The following is a 17289-nucleotide window of genomic DNA, read 5'->3' on the forward strand; positions in this document are numbered from 1 at the left end:
AAAGAAAGAAAGAAAGAAAGAAAGAAAGAAAGAAAGAAAGAAAGAAATGCTTTTGTTTTTAGGGAAAAAGCTGTCTAGAATACCATAAATATGAAACCTAGATATTTGTATAGGAGAGGAAAACTAGTCACCAAACTAAAAGATATAATTGAAGAAAGGAGTAAACTAAATGAAGAAGGGAAATCTTTAAAAGGCTGGGGTGTGAAATTAGCACACATTGGGGAATTTTCTCATACTAAATAATATCTACCTCAGGTTATTTTTTTAAGATTATTTATTTTAGAGTGAGAATGTGAGGGGGGAGAGAGGAGAAGGAGAAGGAGAGAATCCTCAAGCAGACTCCCTGTGGAGTGTGGAGCAGTGCTCAACCCAGGACACTGAGATCATGACCTGAGCTGAAATCAAGAGCTGGCCTCTTAACCAACTGGGCCAACCAGGCACCCCATCTCAGTTTTATATATATGTTAGACATACACATACGTACATGTGTATATGTGTTGGTGATACTCTAAAATGACAATTTTTCCCATTCCTTAGTGAATATTCTGCATGATTAGACATGGCTTTGTAAGCAAGTGCTCCGCTTCATCTACCTGTACCATAGAAGGAGAAGTCTTCAATCTGTGTCCCTGTGAAAGAAACATCACTTCTTTCTGGACATGATCTTTTATCACATCCGTGACAAATTAAGCTTCACGTTGCCATGAAATCCTGTTAAGGATTTCTCAGTCCCACAAATATTTTGTTTGTACCCTTCTCCCTTTGGAAATTATCAGGCTAACTCAAACAATGTATGAAAAGCAATGGATGGAATAGGTGGTTTGTTTCCAAAGATGACACAAGTACCACCTCCTCGGGTGTAAATCCCTAGTGACCTGCCATGCCCTTGACCTAAGAGTCTCAAAGTTGGGATTCCTCCCAAGTTGAGGCAGCAAGCTTAGCTAGGGCTTGGAATGGGAGCTGACACAGATCCAAAAGCCCACTGATAAACATAGATATTCTGGAAAGAAAATAAATGGCTTGTTTTGGGGGGATGTAAAATTATAATTTTTGGATATAAAAATGCATTTTTTTCCTTTTTCCTTGAGCTTTGCTTCATTTGTTCTCAAGTTAACCACTTGCCATGGTACACCTCAAGAGATAACAAGAACCTGAGGCACTGAGTCACCCCTATTGTCTGGAGCTGGTCTGAAAGAAGGTTCAGGAACTCTGTAGGGCAAGGCGGGCTGTAGGGGTAGGTCTGCTCATGCTTAGCTTTGGGGGAGGGGAAGCCTGGGGTAAGGACTACAGCTGGAGAGTGAGGAAGTAGTAAAAGCAGGGCAAGGCCAAAGAGGTTCTTCAAGAAACTTCCCTTGTTACCATTTCCCATTCATGGCAACTGGCCTAGATGAAAGCGGGGATGAGTTACCTCTCTTCAGGGCTGACTCCAGGAGCAGAAGTGGCCAAATACCTAATCTGTGATGATGGATTACTCAAAGCAAAACACCTTCACCCATGAAATAGCTAGTCTTGGGCTTTCACTTGAGAGTTTCTGCTCTGTCTTTAGAAACCATCCCATAATCAAATCACATTTCTCTAGATGGAGTCAAGTATTTACCTTGCCCAGTACTTTGGCTCCATTTTTTATACAAGTTAGAATAAACAGCAGTGAATAAAAGTGGACTTTTAAATAAAAATCCTTGACAGTTGATTCTGTCATTTATCAGAATCATTTAGGAAATGAAAAGCAGAAAATATACATTTTAAAATTTATCACTAATTAAAAAGAGGCCTAAAAGTTTTATATATAATGACCAAGAAAAAAATTGCTTAATTATGGAAATACCACCTATTTGTCTAATAACAAATTGAAAATCACAAGGTCATCATTGTCTCTAAATCCAAATAAGATACAATCTCTTGACTCTGATAAAAGTTCCAAAATTTAATGATATATATCAGTGGTTTAACATAATTTTTATGAAATATTTCTGTGTTAATCTTAACCATCCTTAGTTTAGTACCTGCTCTTAAAAACAACATTAAAAACATTTTATATCATGATTAACCCTGGTTATATAAACTTATTGGGAAAAAATATTTTGATCATTAAGTACCACACCAGAGGGCTTAATTTAATTCTTACCTGCAAAGATTTGACACTAGTTATGAGTGAATATCCAACGTCTCTAATCAACAACAACAGGATTTTTCATACAACAGAGAGGGCAGTGTTAATGTGATTATAGAATTCTCAATATGGTTTTTACTTAAAAAGTACATAACAAGCATCCTTCACAGTAGTTGGTGTGTAATCCCATTGGATTTGATAAGAAATTTCTTCATGAACACACAGGAAATTAAACATCAAGAACTTTAAATGTATAACTGTTAAACAAGTGACATGATGTTACACACATGGGATACAACAATTATAGAAATACATTTTGGAAGAAAAAAACTTAAAAGATATTCTAACCCCAAAGCTTATAAAGAAAATTAAAGAGAATAGAAATACGTGGCAAACGGGAGGGAATGTTTTGCTCCCTCTTTAATTGCAGCAGTATTCTAGAAAACAATCCTCTTTGAATTTGGGGAGATAACACTGTTTTCCATGCCTTTGCTCTTCATTTTCTGAGGTACATAAAGTAGTAGAATAGACTTAAATTGACAATATTTTTTGTTTACATATTATCTCTAAAAAATCAATTATTTTGCTTCATGCTATTTGAAAACTAATCGTACATAACCTAATGGAATTTACTTTTTTTGACTTGTAACTTGCAGAAAGTAGAAAATTGTCTGTTGTAAAATTAACTGGAATTGAAAAACTTTCTAAGTTGTAATGACTAACCATTACATTTTTTTGAAATGCAGTTGATTACTACTATAATTTATATCAGGTGTGAGAGATTGTATTATTGTTATACTGATATTAAAACAATAATAGCCCTCCTCACAATTTGTGTCCATAAGCATATTTGGGTGTTTGTCATTCTGATATTTCAGGTTTATGTATATTCAGACCACATTTTACAAGCATATTTATCTCTATCTTTAATAAAACAATGCACACTGGGAGTGAAATTCAGTATCACTATGCCTGACACTTTTGCAATTAACTCATCAATGATTTGTAACAGTTATTTGATATCCAAGAAACACTCTAAGCCTTGGAACCTTTAAGTCATTTTCCTCAGAAACTAGGAGTCCTCTTTTGCCAAGAATGAATGAATTCGAATATCAAAGTGTCCATGGGTTTGGAGAAATTCAGAAATAATGAAGTTCAAATGGATTCTCTATTCGCTAAAATGATCTCATCCTTATTGATAACAAAATTCAGCAACCCTAGTGACATTTTACATTAAATCTTTGAAATATGGCAAAACAGAGAGATGCGTATTCTATGTAGGGCATAAAACAGTTGCAACACATTCTTTCCATAAGAAGTCTCTCATTTGTGTTATTAGCACATAATGAAGCGTGTGGTTGACCCTTTGTTCCATAAGATTGGCAGGTTTTGGAAAAAACTCTTTCTTGACCACTCGTCCTAGTAAGGTAACCATACTCCCTCCAGAACTCTTAGAAGGGTTCCAGAATCAACATGTTGAAAGCAATGCATAGAGTCTGCTATTTCGTTGCCACGGTATCTTGTAGGTACTAGTGTTTGTTTGTTTTCCTTCCAGGCAATGATCATTCTTAGAAACTCTCTGCTTCCACAAAACTTAGCCTTTAGTTAGTGTAAGTAAAATTGGAGATTTAAAAGTTTTAGTTAGAAACTCAAGTCATCCAGGTATCCATAAAGTACACAAGTGCTTTAAAACCAGTCTTCTTTCACACTGCACTGGTCATGCAAGGCAATTGGTTCATAAACCACTATCTCTTTGAATGAGATGACACTGAGTGACGTTCAACATTGATACTCAGCCTCTTCTTTCGACCTCCAACCAGGTTGACAGGAGTGATGACGATGGTCCCTGTTGTAGATACCTGTGCAGTGAAATACTTAATTTTGCTGGGCTAATTAGCAGGTGCCAGGTGGTATATTTGGAGCAGGGGTTCTCAAATTTTTAGGTGCTTCAGGATAACCTGTAGGATTTGTTAACACACAGAGGCCTGGGTGCCACCCCCAAAGTTTCTGATGCAGCAGATCTGAGATTGGGTGGAAATTTGCATGTCTAATAATTTCTTAGGTGAGGCTGATGTTGATGGTTCAGAAACCACATTTTGAGAATCACTGATTTACAGCAAAGGCATCTTGACTTCTGAGTCTATCCTTAACAGGCAATCGTACAATGGCTGCCTCTCTGAGCCTCTCTCTTTCTCTCTTTCCTTCTCTCTTGCTCTCCCTCTCTCAATCTCTCTCCTTCTTAAATAATAAAGAACTAGATATATTACAGTCTCTATTATTTAGCTCTTATTCTGAGATACTACTTAGGCATTAAGGCATATTATCAATATTACTTGAAGAATCCTCAAACTATTTAAACTATCCTAGCTCCCATCACAATCTGAATATTACAACATTCCTTTCACGCAGCATAAACAAGAAAGTTCTCAAATGTACAAAGGGAAGGGAGGAGAGAGTTATAACACTTTGCTTTTGACGTTATCTTTCTGATAATTAGCAATATCACTTCAATAAACCTTCTCTGGTAGGGTCATTTTTTGCTTTGAGTAGGAAAAAAGCACAAGGTAGCCCCACGTTCTAAAATAAGAAGACAACTTGTGGACAATTTGCTTGTGTCTTCTTTCAGAAAGTGATGGGTTGGAAAATAGCAAGAAATGAATGAGATAGTTTTTATCATCTATAAAAATTTTTCTTAAATATTATTCTCCACATCTTTTGTTTCAGTAAAAATAAGGATACCTGCTGCTGTCATGCAAGAAGAGCAACTTTCATGAACATCTCTTACTTTGAATTCAATTTTCAAGTAAATATTTGAGTTAGAAGCATTTTGCAGGGAGACAAGTTTGAAATATTCAGTGCTTTGGATTGCAGCTCTCACATTTGTACAAAGTATGCCAGGTGGCTACTCCTTTGTATGTGAGTTAGGAGCCAGCACTTCCCTCCTAACCACCTGCAGGCCTACGTGGAATTTGCGGACATCAGCCGTGTCACTGTAATGAATCAGAAACAAAACTTTTTCTGTTCGTGTCCCATGTTGGTTGCTTCACTCCTCCACCCTCATTTGAATCTGTCCCCTAGAGTGGTTTGCTGTCCTGTAAACTCTATCGACATGTCTCCCTCAGTCATTCAGACCTCTTTTGAAGGCACGTGTACATCCGCCCCTACCTCATTCTCCAGCACCTAGCACAGTGGGTGCTTGTATTTGATAAATATTTATGAAATTCAAATAAATGCAAATATTTACATCACATCACCATGGCAGTAGTAACTGTCCCATATGGGACCCAGCTGTGATTTAGTAGTCCACTACTCCTTTTCTTTGTAAATTGCATTCTTAATTTAATCCAGCAAGGCCAACTACATCATTTTTATTGGTTAAAAGAATCCTGCCTTATTCTCAAATGTTGAAGTCTTTTCTTAGAGATGGAGATTGTTATGTATTTGTAGTTACTCCAAGATTGTTATGTTAATACAATCTTACTGGCCATATGTTGAGATGAGAAATGTGAGCAACGGTAAGGTTACAAACCTGAGAAAATTGTGTTAAATGAATGGAAATTAAAGTTTAATAGTATATATTTTTAAATAGTTCTGAAAGATAGCTTTTGAGTTATCTAATATAGTATGCTATTTTGTATATAAATATTCTCTCAGATGTCACATCATGAGTCTTTTGTGATTTTTTTTAAAACTATGAAGTTAACTAACATGTCTGTTGTTAATTGAGTTAGTAATTGCTACTTCTTTTAGTAGACAAAAGAAAATCATTGGATAACTCTTGGTAATTTTTTGCAACCAATCTGAAGGTGAGAGAGTAAAATAACAATTAGAATTAAAAATATTCAAACATTTAATTGACACAAATCACAATACATGAAGCTAAAAGTGAAATAGCCTAAAATAAATTCAGTTGAAAGTCAAACTTCTAAAATTTTATTTAAATCAAAAGTTGAGAAATTATTTTAAACTGACTTTTTTTTTTTAATTTCCAAAGAGCAATAGAGTAAAAAGAAAGAAAGAAAGAAGAAAAAAAGAAGAATGAAAGAAAGACCACAAAGTAATTTAAGCTTCAGATCATTAGGATAATAAAGTTTGTGTGTACAGAGATTTTTAAAAAAGAATAGTTTTACTCAGATATCCCTGTCATATGAATGAAATTTCTACCAGCTTTGAAGTGGCCCTGCTCCATTGGCTGCTGGGAGTGTGCTTATGCTGGTGAGCACAACTTGCTCTGAGAGTTTTGATATGTTGTCGAAGTTGCTGATCTGGGTGGTCAGAGACTTCCGGCTCTCTGTGCTCGTTCGGCCCCGGGTAAGCCGGTCCTCCTGGCGATGGTGAACTCCAAGGCAACAGCAAGAAAATGCAGCTTTAAATTCCTCTCGAAACTTTCCTGACAAACCAGGGAGAATGAAAGGAAAAAGAATTACACATAAATAGTGTTCAACAAATCATGAATAGGATATAACCCAGTTGCTCCCTTGAGCCAAACTAACAATGAGGTGCAACATTTTGCAAAAAGGAGGAAATAGGAAGAGGAAATTGTGTTACTGGAAGCTTGGTAGACTCTTGAAACAATAAGGTATTTCCATAAAATAATGTAACTGCTTTTCATGTGCGATGTTTGGAATTTGTTTCATTCCTTTAGAGTCAAACCTTCTATATTTGTGATTGTGGGTTTTTATAGACAGCTGTAATGAAAATGATCATTAGTAGGCTGTCCAGAGATACTTAATAATTTCAAAAATGATGAAGCCTGTATTGTATATAGCCATGACTGAACAGAAATTATCCCTACACTGGACTCTGAAGAAACTGGTCTACTGGCATGCTCAGTTCAACAGAGTATCTAGAAAAAAACATCTTAAAATATATAGAAAATTTCTAAAGTTTCATAATCTGCATGAGACAGAACAAAAAATGGAAGGAAAAATTACCCACTTTAGAAGTTATTACTTGCCCTTAAGTCACTGACGTGAAATTGGAGAAGTATGAAAAATGAAACAGACACCTTTTTAAGGATAAATGAACAGGATTGGGAATCATCATTTCTCTTCTCTGAGCCTCCATTACCAAAGTGGGTGATTGAGCGATTACATGAGAAGCGAATGTTCAAGGGCCTCCGACAATCGCTGGCACATACCAAGTCTCCACATGTTATCAACCACCTTCCCTGCCTCACTCCACCCCACAATAGCACTTTGACTTGGTCCTGTGGCCTTGACTTCAAACACTTCTCCCTATAACCTTCTAGGAGGTTTGATCTGCTTAGTGCAAGCCTGAGGGCTTTAGTCATCTCTAACCCCAAGGCAATGGCTTCCTCATTGCTTTCCAAGCCACAGCTCCACATGGTCCCTTGATCCCCCAAACACAGCACATGAGCAGTGAGTGGTATCCGGTGATCTCTGATCTAATGCCATCTTTAACCTGGAGACAGGGGTTGGATGTGGTGGGGGAAGGCAAGAAAACCCCACATATATGCCACCTGAAAGGTGAAATAAAGCAGGTATATATATGGTATATACCATGACTGAGAAAGAAAACAATGGAAGTTGACTGGTCATTTGTCTTTTTTTCTTTTTTTTTTTTAAATAACCCATACAACCTACAAGGCCAAAGATGAAGTTGGAAAATACACATACTTTATTAAGTATGCAATAAAATGAATTGCTTTTTCTTCCACATAAAATTATCATATATTTGGAAATAGCAATGAAACAGAAATAGGCAACCGGTTAGAGAAGAAGACAGTGTAAAGATGCAGCTAATTAAAACACAATTCTAAAGGTCAGTCAGGCAAAATGTTTGTAAATAAAACAACTAGTTAAATGATTTTTACATTTACATTAGTTCCATAAACCGAGAAAAATTAAATCTGTTACAGATATGTGTCTTTGTGTGTCATTTAGCTTGTGCATTATTTAGAAGTAGTATCATTTTTTGTGGTCAGTGAGAAATCTTGAGATAACCCGAAGAGATGTTACTCACAAGAGAAATGTAAATACAGAAAAATACCCAAAAGTGGGTTCCAATTCAATCTCAATGAGGCAATCTCAGTGTTGGCAAAGGAAATAATACAGCAAGTCTGTTTTATTTTCAGATAAAATTATTTTACATGTTGGTAAGTCATAAGTTTAATGTATGACAAGCAGGATTCTGTGTTCTTCAGTTCTCAAAATTTTCACTTTCCTCCTACTCAACATTTCTTTTAAATTTTACAGGAAAATGACTTAGATGGTTTTCTCTGATGAGTTAGGTACCATGTGATCCCCCTCATCAGGGTAAAACCTCAAGATGAATTAGATCTGGGGGGAAAATCTCATTGTATAGCAATTAAGCTCTTCGCACATTTCAAGAGTGTTCAAAACCTTGTGGTCACTGATCCCTCGCCCTTGGTAAGGACTGTGGCTTACATGGAAGGAACGGTTGAAAACTCACCACTGAGAAAATTATAAATAATTGGGTTCGCAGCACTATTGGCATATACAAGCCAGTGTGAAAATGTAAACCAGGCGTATACAGTCTCTCTATCTTCTGTGTGTGTAAACATCCCAAATACTCTGTAGGAAAAACAAAACAAAACAAGAAACAATCACGGGAAATCCAATGTGATTTTGAAAAGTACCCTTCAAATAATGAAATTCATGGGTGAACACAGCCCTTGATGGAAGCTGCCTAACTAACCCCTGTCCTCCCCTGCAGCAGGCACTGCTCATGGCACCATAGTGGGTTTAGGAAAATGTCAGTACCTGAACAAAAGTTCCATGGCACAATTAGGAAATCAAAGGCCAAATCAAGCCAGAGAATGGTCTTTCTCTCCTGTAAACAACAAATGTAATCCTATTTCTGGTGAGCAAGAGTACAGAAGTCGAATATATAGCTATGTCCTTTTTTCATTTTGTTTCTAAATACATCTGAACAAGTTTGTTACTATTCCATTTTGTGTGTCATTTAAAAAGCACTCTTAAACTGCAGTCTTTGAGTCCTTCTTCCTACCTACCTTTGTGCATTGATCAAAGTATCACATTTTTTCAACTACACTCTTCCCAGCCTTGTTGAAATTTGCCTTCTGGGACTTCATTACAGTTAGAGAGAGACTAGTTTTCAGTAGGCAAAATTCTGGTAACTTCTTAAAATTCATGAGTTTTAGTATTTTTATTTATGATGTTAAACTCTGAAAAATATTTCATTATTTTATACTTAAACATCATTTTTAAGATTTGTTCCATACTCAGAAATATCCCATCTATCAAATTCAATCCACTAGCCAATAGCAGGTAGCTTGTAACTAACTACCTAGTAAATTTTATAGACTGAAGATGATAATGCATTTCTATCGTGGGCACCATCGTGTATAATCAAATTACACAATCAATGATGGAGCCTCTGGCAGGAAATGCATTTCTGGAATAAAGTGATGCTCTGTGGAGTACTGGAGTTTTACAAAAATACGATATGGAGTGAAATAGCATGGACAAATGGAATTAATGGTATGTTCTGACCCTCTAGCATAATATACCTTTGAAATCCTAGACAAACCAGAACTGCTTTAAAGAAGCTGGTTTTAACTAGTCAGGCAAAAAATTCTTTCAAGGAAAAGCGTTTAGAAATGTATTGGTAAGAGAAAGAAAATACAAGCATAACCTATAAGGGCAAACAAAGAGATAAGCATTTGAAGAAAAGGAGTGTTTTTCTCACGTTTTGTGGAAAAGAGCAGAATGCTCAAAAAATTGAGAATATTTTAACATAGACTTTCTTCTTAGCCGTTTATTTTCCTTGAAAAGGTCTTTAAGTTAGAGGTCTTTAAGTTAGAAAAAGAAGAGAAATATTATGGACAAGTAGATATTTGGAAATAGCTAAAGGACTGGTCCAAGTGCCGAGATGCAGGGAATCCCAATGAGCAGTCCAGAGAGCAGTAAATCTGACTTTCATTGCATTTAGACAGAGTACCATAAAAGTACAAAAAGTTAAAAAAAAAAGAGAAAATCATTCAGTATCATAGCATGTTTATAAGGTTCTTAAGAGTAGAAAACATCATCTAGCCAAAGATCAGAATAAATCTGTATGGGATTTCTTCCACCAAGAAAAATAAGACCGAAATTAGGAAGAGCTATGGAGGGCAAAGTAGCTTTCAGTTTCTTGTGAGCCCGGATGTATCTCAAGGCCCCGCGCTGCTGAAAATCTCATTCCTTAAAGGCTGTGTCTGTACTAAATAATATTACTAAACAAAAGGTCATTTTCCATCGGGAGAGTTATTAAGCAATCAAAACCAAGGGCCAAGAAGAATGAGAACTCTTTGCAGCCGATTGTACCGCCTTTAGCGTGTGTGACTCCAGCCAAAGCTGCCGCTCTCCAGAGTCTCCAGCTGTGAGGAATATGATACTGACTCTGAATCAGGGAAAAGTGAGAGGAGCAATCCTAGTTTAAGTTCGAAGCCTATTACAAACAAAATTACTATTACCTTGGGGCCAGTCTGTTTGCAACAGTTATGATAATTCCCAATAAAGTTGGCTGGCTGTGAAGTTCATGCGCACCAGGGCCCCTGCATTGGCTGTTCTTGTTGGTCCATTGTTTTTAACTTAACAGTGTATCTGCAGCCTAAAAAATAACACGCTTTCTCTCAGTCACCCTGAGCTCTTGATTCAGTGACTTGAGGAAATGGCATTTTTTTGTTTAAACACTCAAAACACAGTATGAGCCCTGATTCCGTTTTTGTGTGTGTGTGCTCGCAAATGCACTTTTAAGTATAATTAGAATGCTAACAAAACATCCCTATCTCTTTTTATCCTTTAGATAGAATTCTGTCATAACTCCCTATGTATGAGAACAAAGTTTGTAAAACCCAATTTGTTCTGATCAAAAAAGAACTCCAAGCTGTAAATGAGGTTTTTTTGTTTGTTTGGTTTTGGTTTTGTTTTGTTTTTTATTTTGGGTTTTGTTGTTGTTGTTGTTTGTTTTTGTTTCTTTTCTTTCTTTCTTTCTTTTTTTTTTTGCATTAGAACTTTTTCTACATCTAAGGCTCAGCAATTAGCTTGAAGAGGTCAGGGGAACATCTGTTTTATGTCTGCCATTCAACAGAGAACTTCCATGGACAAGGCATGTAGAGTCTGAGCACTCTAAAAGGCTGTCCAACTTACCTGGTAGGAACAACAACACACTGAGTTATCTGGCCTGACACTATCTAGGCAAAGGGCTTAGATTTTTCTCTGGCTTAAGAAGAAAAAAAAAATTCTTCACTAAGAACCAAGAAGTGACAGTCACTTTATTTTCAAATAATAGAAGAACTTTACCTCTTGAGCACGTTGAGGATGCTAATTGGTAGATAGCAAATTGCAAACACCAAAAGCACAACCATTAGCATCCGGGCTGTTTTCCGTCTGGCTCGGATCTGCTTTATTTCAGCGGCCACAGCACTAATCCTGGACTTGGTCTGCTGTCCTGGCCCTCGAGGCTGTGAAGCAGGCTGCAGGGGCTTCCATTTTCTCTGAACTACAGATGATGTTCCAGGGATCTAAAAGGAGCAGAGACTCTTTATTGCCACCTGACTCAGGGAAGTTCCACTTTGGAGAAGTAACTAGAAGATACAGGAAGGAGAGTGTTTTGGACATGTGTATCCAGAGGTACAGGCTTAAGAGCCTGTTTCCCCAGAATGTTTGCTGAGTTGAGTATGTTCTTGAGTAATACAGTTGAGTATCAAATAGGAGTTTGGGTGGAAAACAAGTTGAAACATCCCATTTTTGTCAAGGTCTAAAGAGAGCTACAAGTGGGAAAGATACCTCTTTATAAACAGAGAAGATGTATATCCAGACAATGGAATATTATTCAGTGCCAAAGAGAAATGAGATATGAAGCCATGAGAAATGATAGGAAACTTAAATGCATATTACTAAGTAAAAGAAACCAATCTGAAAAGGCTACATACCATAAAATCTACAACTACATGACATCTTAGAAAAGGTAAAATCAGAGAGAGAGTAGAAAGGCAGTGGTTGCCTGGGGGTGGTGGGGCGTGTGTTGGGGGGCTAGTGGGCAGGGCACAGAGGATTCTTGGGGCAGTGAAAATACTCTGTATGGTACTGTAATGATGGATACTTATCATTATACATTATATGATGTATTTGGATACGTTGTCCAAACCCATAGAACATACAACATTAAGAGTGAACCCTTAGGTAAACTACGGATTTTGGATGATTCTATGTCAGTGTAGGTTCATCAGTTGTAAGAAATGTATCACTTTGGTGAGGGATATGGATAATGGGAAGGCACTTCATGAGTGGAGGTAGGGGGCATTTGGGAAACCTCTGTATCTTCCATTCAATCTTGCTGTGAACTTAAAACTGTTCTTAAAAACAAAACAAAACAAGCAAACTAACAACCAAAGCCAGTTCTTAATTAAAAGGAGAGTGAAATAAAAACTGGCAAAGAAGAGCTGTAAAAGGACAACAACCATATTATCTGATTAGGAATTCTGGTTCAGCTCAGATACCTCAGTATAAAGAGAGGGGAAAGGTAACAGGTAATTGCAAAAGTAACTCGAAAGCATTTTTTTCGTGCATCAATACTGCCATCTGCTGCCAGAGGGACAGATAGGACTTAACTACCTAGTGCTTTTTATTAGATTTTGTTTCTCAGGTTTGGCCAATGGAAACTTTGAGTGAAGGGGCACCTGAGTGGCTCAATTGGTTAAGCGTCTGCCTTCGTCTCAGGTCATGATCTCAGGGTCCTGGGATCGAGCCCCGCATCAGGCTCCCTGCCCCGCGGGAAGCTGCTTCTCCTCCCACTCCCCCTGCTTGTGTTCCCTCTCTCGCTGTCTCTCTCTGTCAAATAAATAAAAATCTTAAAAAAAAAAAAAAAGATAAAGAAACCTTGAGTGAAGAGAATAAAAAAATAAATAAAATATTCTCTGTTGCTTACTCTTTATTGTTATGAAATTACTTGAAACCCATTTTGTGATCTAGTCTGGCCCTTAAAAATGCATACAAACAGGGGCGCCCAGTGTGGCCCCATGAGTTAAGCCTCTGTCTTCTGCTCAGGTCCTGATCTCTGAGTCTTGGGATCAAGCCCGCCCCCCCCCCCCCCCAAGGCTCCCTACTTAGTGGTGAGTCTGCTTCTCCCTCTCCCTCTGCCCGTCCCCCCACTCTTGCTCATACTCTCTTACTCTTTCTCTCTCTCTCTCTCTCTCAAATAAACAAATAAAATCTTTAAAACAAATTTAAAAAAATAAAATGCATACAAACACAGTGAGAATCCCTTGTGGTATTACATTAACATTTCAAATAGCTGGAATTTGTAACAACAGTTATACAACTTGTACTTTTCCATTTCTTTTCAAAGTTATTTGATAATAGCAGGGAGTCCTTCCAAGTGTAATATTTTCTTAATTATAAGTTCATGAAGATTGATAGAGTTTAGTGAGCAAAACAATAAAATTCAGCACGCATAATTTTTTAAGAGGAAAATGTGCCAACAAGCACACCATAGCCGTTTGTTGGTTCTAACTAAGACTCCATGTTCGTCTATGTTCTGTTAAGATTATTCAATTGTTGTTTTTATCTCTGTGCTGCTAGCCAGGACAGACCCATGTGTTCCTGTGCTCTCTCAGAATGCACGTTGGACGGACTCTGTTACATTATACATCACAAGATCCAGGTGTGTTTAAGATAATCTTTGCAAGCAGAATTTTACTTTGATTTCTACACAGACAAATTAATACGGAGTTTCTTTTAGCCATAACTATTCTCTCTTAAAAAGAAACAAATGAAGTTAATGAAAACCTGCCCTTACATAGACAAACGTTTGATAAATTATCTGTCTTCTGGCTCTCTATGTTCTTTTATGTAGCCTGACCTTTTCACATACGTGGTGGTCCTATAAATTTTCTTATATATATTACTGGTTGGGGGTGGGGAGGACACTGAGGATCCTTCCTCCTCTGTGAGTCTCTTTTTAAATAGTCATTTATAAAATAATTGAGGAGAAACCACAATGGATGTTGGAAAGTTCCAGAAAAGCTGTAGCATGAGTAACCCTATAAATGTCTGCTAAATGATCTTGGACTGTTTTCTAAATGATCTCTCATAGATCATTTAAACTTTAGAAATTCTATTATTGACATTGAGAAAGGTTAAATAAAATATCCATGTCTATATCTAACAAGTCAGAATTGGCACTAAGTTCTGTCTGACTGAAAAGCTCATCTTTTCCCATTCTGATGTAAGGTTTCCATTTATAAACTTCCAACACAATATGTTATGGAAGACAGTAAATTTTTAAATATATGCCTAGTTAGATGAAATAATAATCATACAAAAGGGCATTGAGAAATCCAGCCTGGGAGGCTGTCCACGTAGGAAGGTCTTCCCCTGCCATCTCAGGAAGGGCTCAACAATCCATCTGTGTAAAGCATGTGTGTGCATATGCGTACATGCACACACACACACACACACACTCCACTTTTATTCCACTATTGTAAATAAACTTTAAAATCATCTTTGATATGAAAATACATCTTGGAAGAGTTATTACCACAATTATGAATTGGAAATATCATGTAAATGATGGACCTTGGAACCTGCCCTTTCTTAAGCCGTATTTGTGACTAGGATTAATTTATAAGAAAAGGGAAACATGCTGCATACATTAAAAGAAGAATAGAGGATATTATGAATAATGAATAAATTTGCAAACTTAAGTGAGATGGGTAAATAACCTTGAAAAACAAAGATTACCAAAACTGACACTAAAGATTACCGAAATTGGCATTATGATTCCAAACTATGCTACACAAAAACTCCAGGTCCAGATAGGTTCATTAATGAATTCAATCAAATGGTAAAAAATAAATAATATAGATCTTATGTAGACTCTTTCTGAAATTCAAAGAAATAATAATACTTTCCGAATAATTTTATAACACTACAGATACCCTAATAATCAAAGACATGCCAACAAAAGAAAACAATCGACTAAATCTCTCTCATGAATAGAGATGAAAAATTCCTTAAAATATATTATCAAATCATACTTAGAAATATACAAAAAGGATAATAAAATTTACTAAACAAATCAATTAGATTTATTCCAGCAATGCAGTGTTGATTTAACATTCAAAAATTAATCAATGCAATTTATATTAACAGAATAAGAGACAAAAATATGACCATCTCAATAAATAAAGGAAATGCATTTGAAAAATTCAACACCTTTTCATGATAAAAATTTCAGTAAATTAGTAAACTAGTAAGACGAGGAAACTTTATCCACCTGGTAAAGGGCATCTATAAAAAAGTCTTCAGCTATCATCCTACCTAATGGGAAAATATGAACACTTTCCTTTAAGACTGAGAACAAAACAATGAAGTCTTTTCTCAGTGCTTCTACTCAACATTATACTGGATGTCTCAACCAGTATAAGAAAACAAGAAAAATAGATAAAAGGTATATAGATTGATTTTATTGAGGAGCCATATTGCTTACAAAGTAAATCCTAAGGAATTTCCAAAACTCTACTAGAACTAATACCTGAATTTAGCAATATGCAGTACTCCAAATCAATAAACAATCCCTTGTATTTCTGTGATAAAATGATTTATAACATATATGTCATGGTTCAGATGACCAAAACATATTTCCCAGATATATTTCGTCTTCATCTACAGTTCCTGAAAATGCTTCAGAGCCATAAAAGGTGAAATGGGTGTCTTATTAATGAAGGTAACTTAAGGTCAGGAACTAGTTGCCAGGAGGACCAACTGTTAAAGGATGATAAATTTCAGTCCCACCCCCTGACCTCTGGGAAGGAGAAAGGAGCTGGAGCTGAATCAACCAATTGCCAATGACTTAGTCAATCATGATGACATAATGAAGCCTCTATAAAAACTCAAAAGGACCATGGGTTTCAGAGAGTCTCCAAGTTGGTGAACATATGGAGATGCGTGGTGAATGGCATACCTGGAGAGGACATGGAAGCTCCTTGCTCTGTGTATCTCTTTATCTGGCTGTTGATTCATAACTTTTAACATACCCTTTAATAAATTCATATCATCGGATTTTGAGATTTACAGTAAAGTCATATACATAATGTATATGTATGTATATGGGATTGTGTGTATCTCAGAATAAAGAAGAGGACCAGTCTGATAAATACAATTTGGGAAATCACCTCATTAAAAAAATGCTTGGAAAATACATCACCTAAAAAAAATTCTGTGCAGTTATGAAGGAACCTAGTAAAAAGTCACTTAACAGCCAGGGAAGGGAGTATAATATTCAAAGTGAAGAGAAGCAGAAAGACAGATAGGAGGGCTATGGTAGTATGTGAACAGTGAAACCATGAACAACATTATTCAATGCTGGCAAATGATCAAGCAAAAAATCCTTAGGGAAACATTTTTTGGAAATCATTGATGACTTCAAGTGGGAGCTGTTTCAGTGTAATGATAGGATTTGAATAAGAATAAAGTGGGCTGAGAAATCAGTGAGGGTGGGAGGTGGTGAGAAAAGGAGCCAACAAATGGAAAAGCCATGAATTTTAGCTAGGAGGAGGAAGAGCAAAGAGTTGTTAGTAACTGGAGGAGTCTGAGAGTTAGGATGATGTTTTTTCTTAGTACTTAAAAATGCCTGCTCCAGGAGGACAGGTCTTCTTTATCTTTCTTCTATTCTTTAGCTCATTACCTAGTTTATCATAATAGAGTGTAACTGATACTTGGTAGGTGCTATCTCATATGAAACAATAATCTCTACCTTTCTCTTTCTGTCTGGCAGGAACAATGGGACTTTTTCTTATTCCTTATACTATCATTTGAGAATGATTGAGCTCCAAGACCCAGTTAATTTTTTTTTCATTTAACTTCATGACTTCTTTTTTTTTTTTTTAACTTCATGACTTCTTGACTTTTTTTTTTTAACCCTGGCAAGACCTTTTAGAATTTAGATGAGCATGCTAAGTCTGCATGATGATGATCATAACTATTCTATCTGTCCCATCTCTTGACTTCATTCTCAAAATAGAAAGCTCTAGTTTCAAGTCCTACAGACAACCCATATGGACTACAACTGCTGTCCATGATTCTCTCACCCAACTCCCAAACTCAAGGCTCCTGTCCTTTGTCCATCCCCAGATGTGTTGTCTCTCAACATGACTCAATCACACAATTAGCTCTTCTTTGTAGAAACTGGCT

The 17289-nt window shown here is 36.5% G+C and overlaps 1 protein-coding gene across 1 annotated transcript in view; it reads right to left on the reverse strand.

Annotated features, from left to right (window-relative positions):
- Nucleotides 1–6270: 6270 nt before the first annotated feature.
- Nucleotides 6271–17289, reverse strand: part of HCRTR2 (hypocretin receptor 2) — a 110877-nt gene continuing 99858 nt past the window's right edge. Inside the window, exons 5-7 of the mRNA XM_021692089.1 lie at nt 11398–11618; nt 8546–8667; nt 6271–6500 (exon numbers count right to left, since the gene is read on the reverse strand). Of these exons, the coding sequence (XP_021547764.1) occupies nt 6271–6500; nt 8546–8667; nt 11398–11618 (573 nt within the window). The remainder of the gene's footprint in view (nt 6501–8545; nt 8668–11397; nt 11619–17289) is intronic.

The sequence above is a fragment of the Neomonachus schauinslandi genome, chromosome 8 (genome assembly GCF_002201575.2).
Source record: "Neomonachus schauinslandi chromosome 8, ASM220157v2, whole genome shotgun sequence".
NCBI classification, from domain to species: domain Eukaryota; kingdom Metazoa; phylum Chordata; class Mammalia; order Carnivora; family Phocidae; genus Neomonachus; species Neomonachus schauinslandi.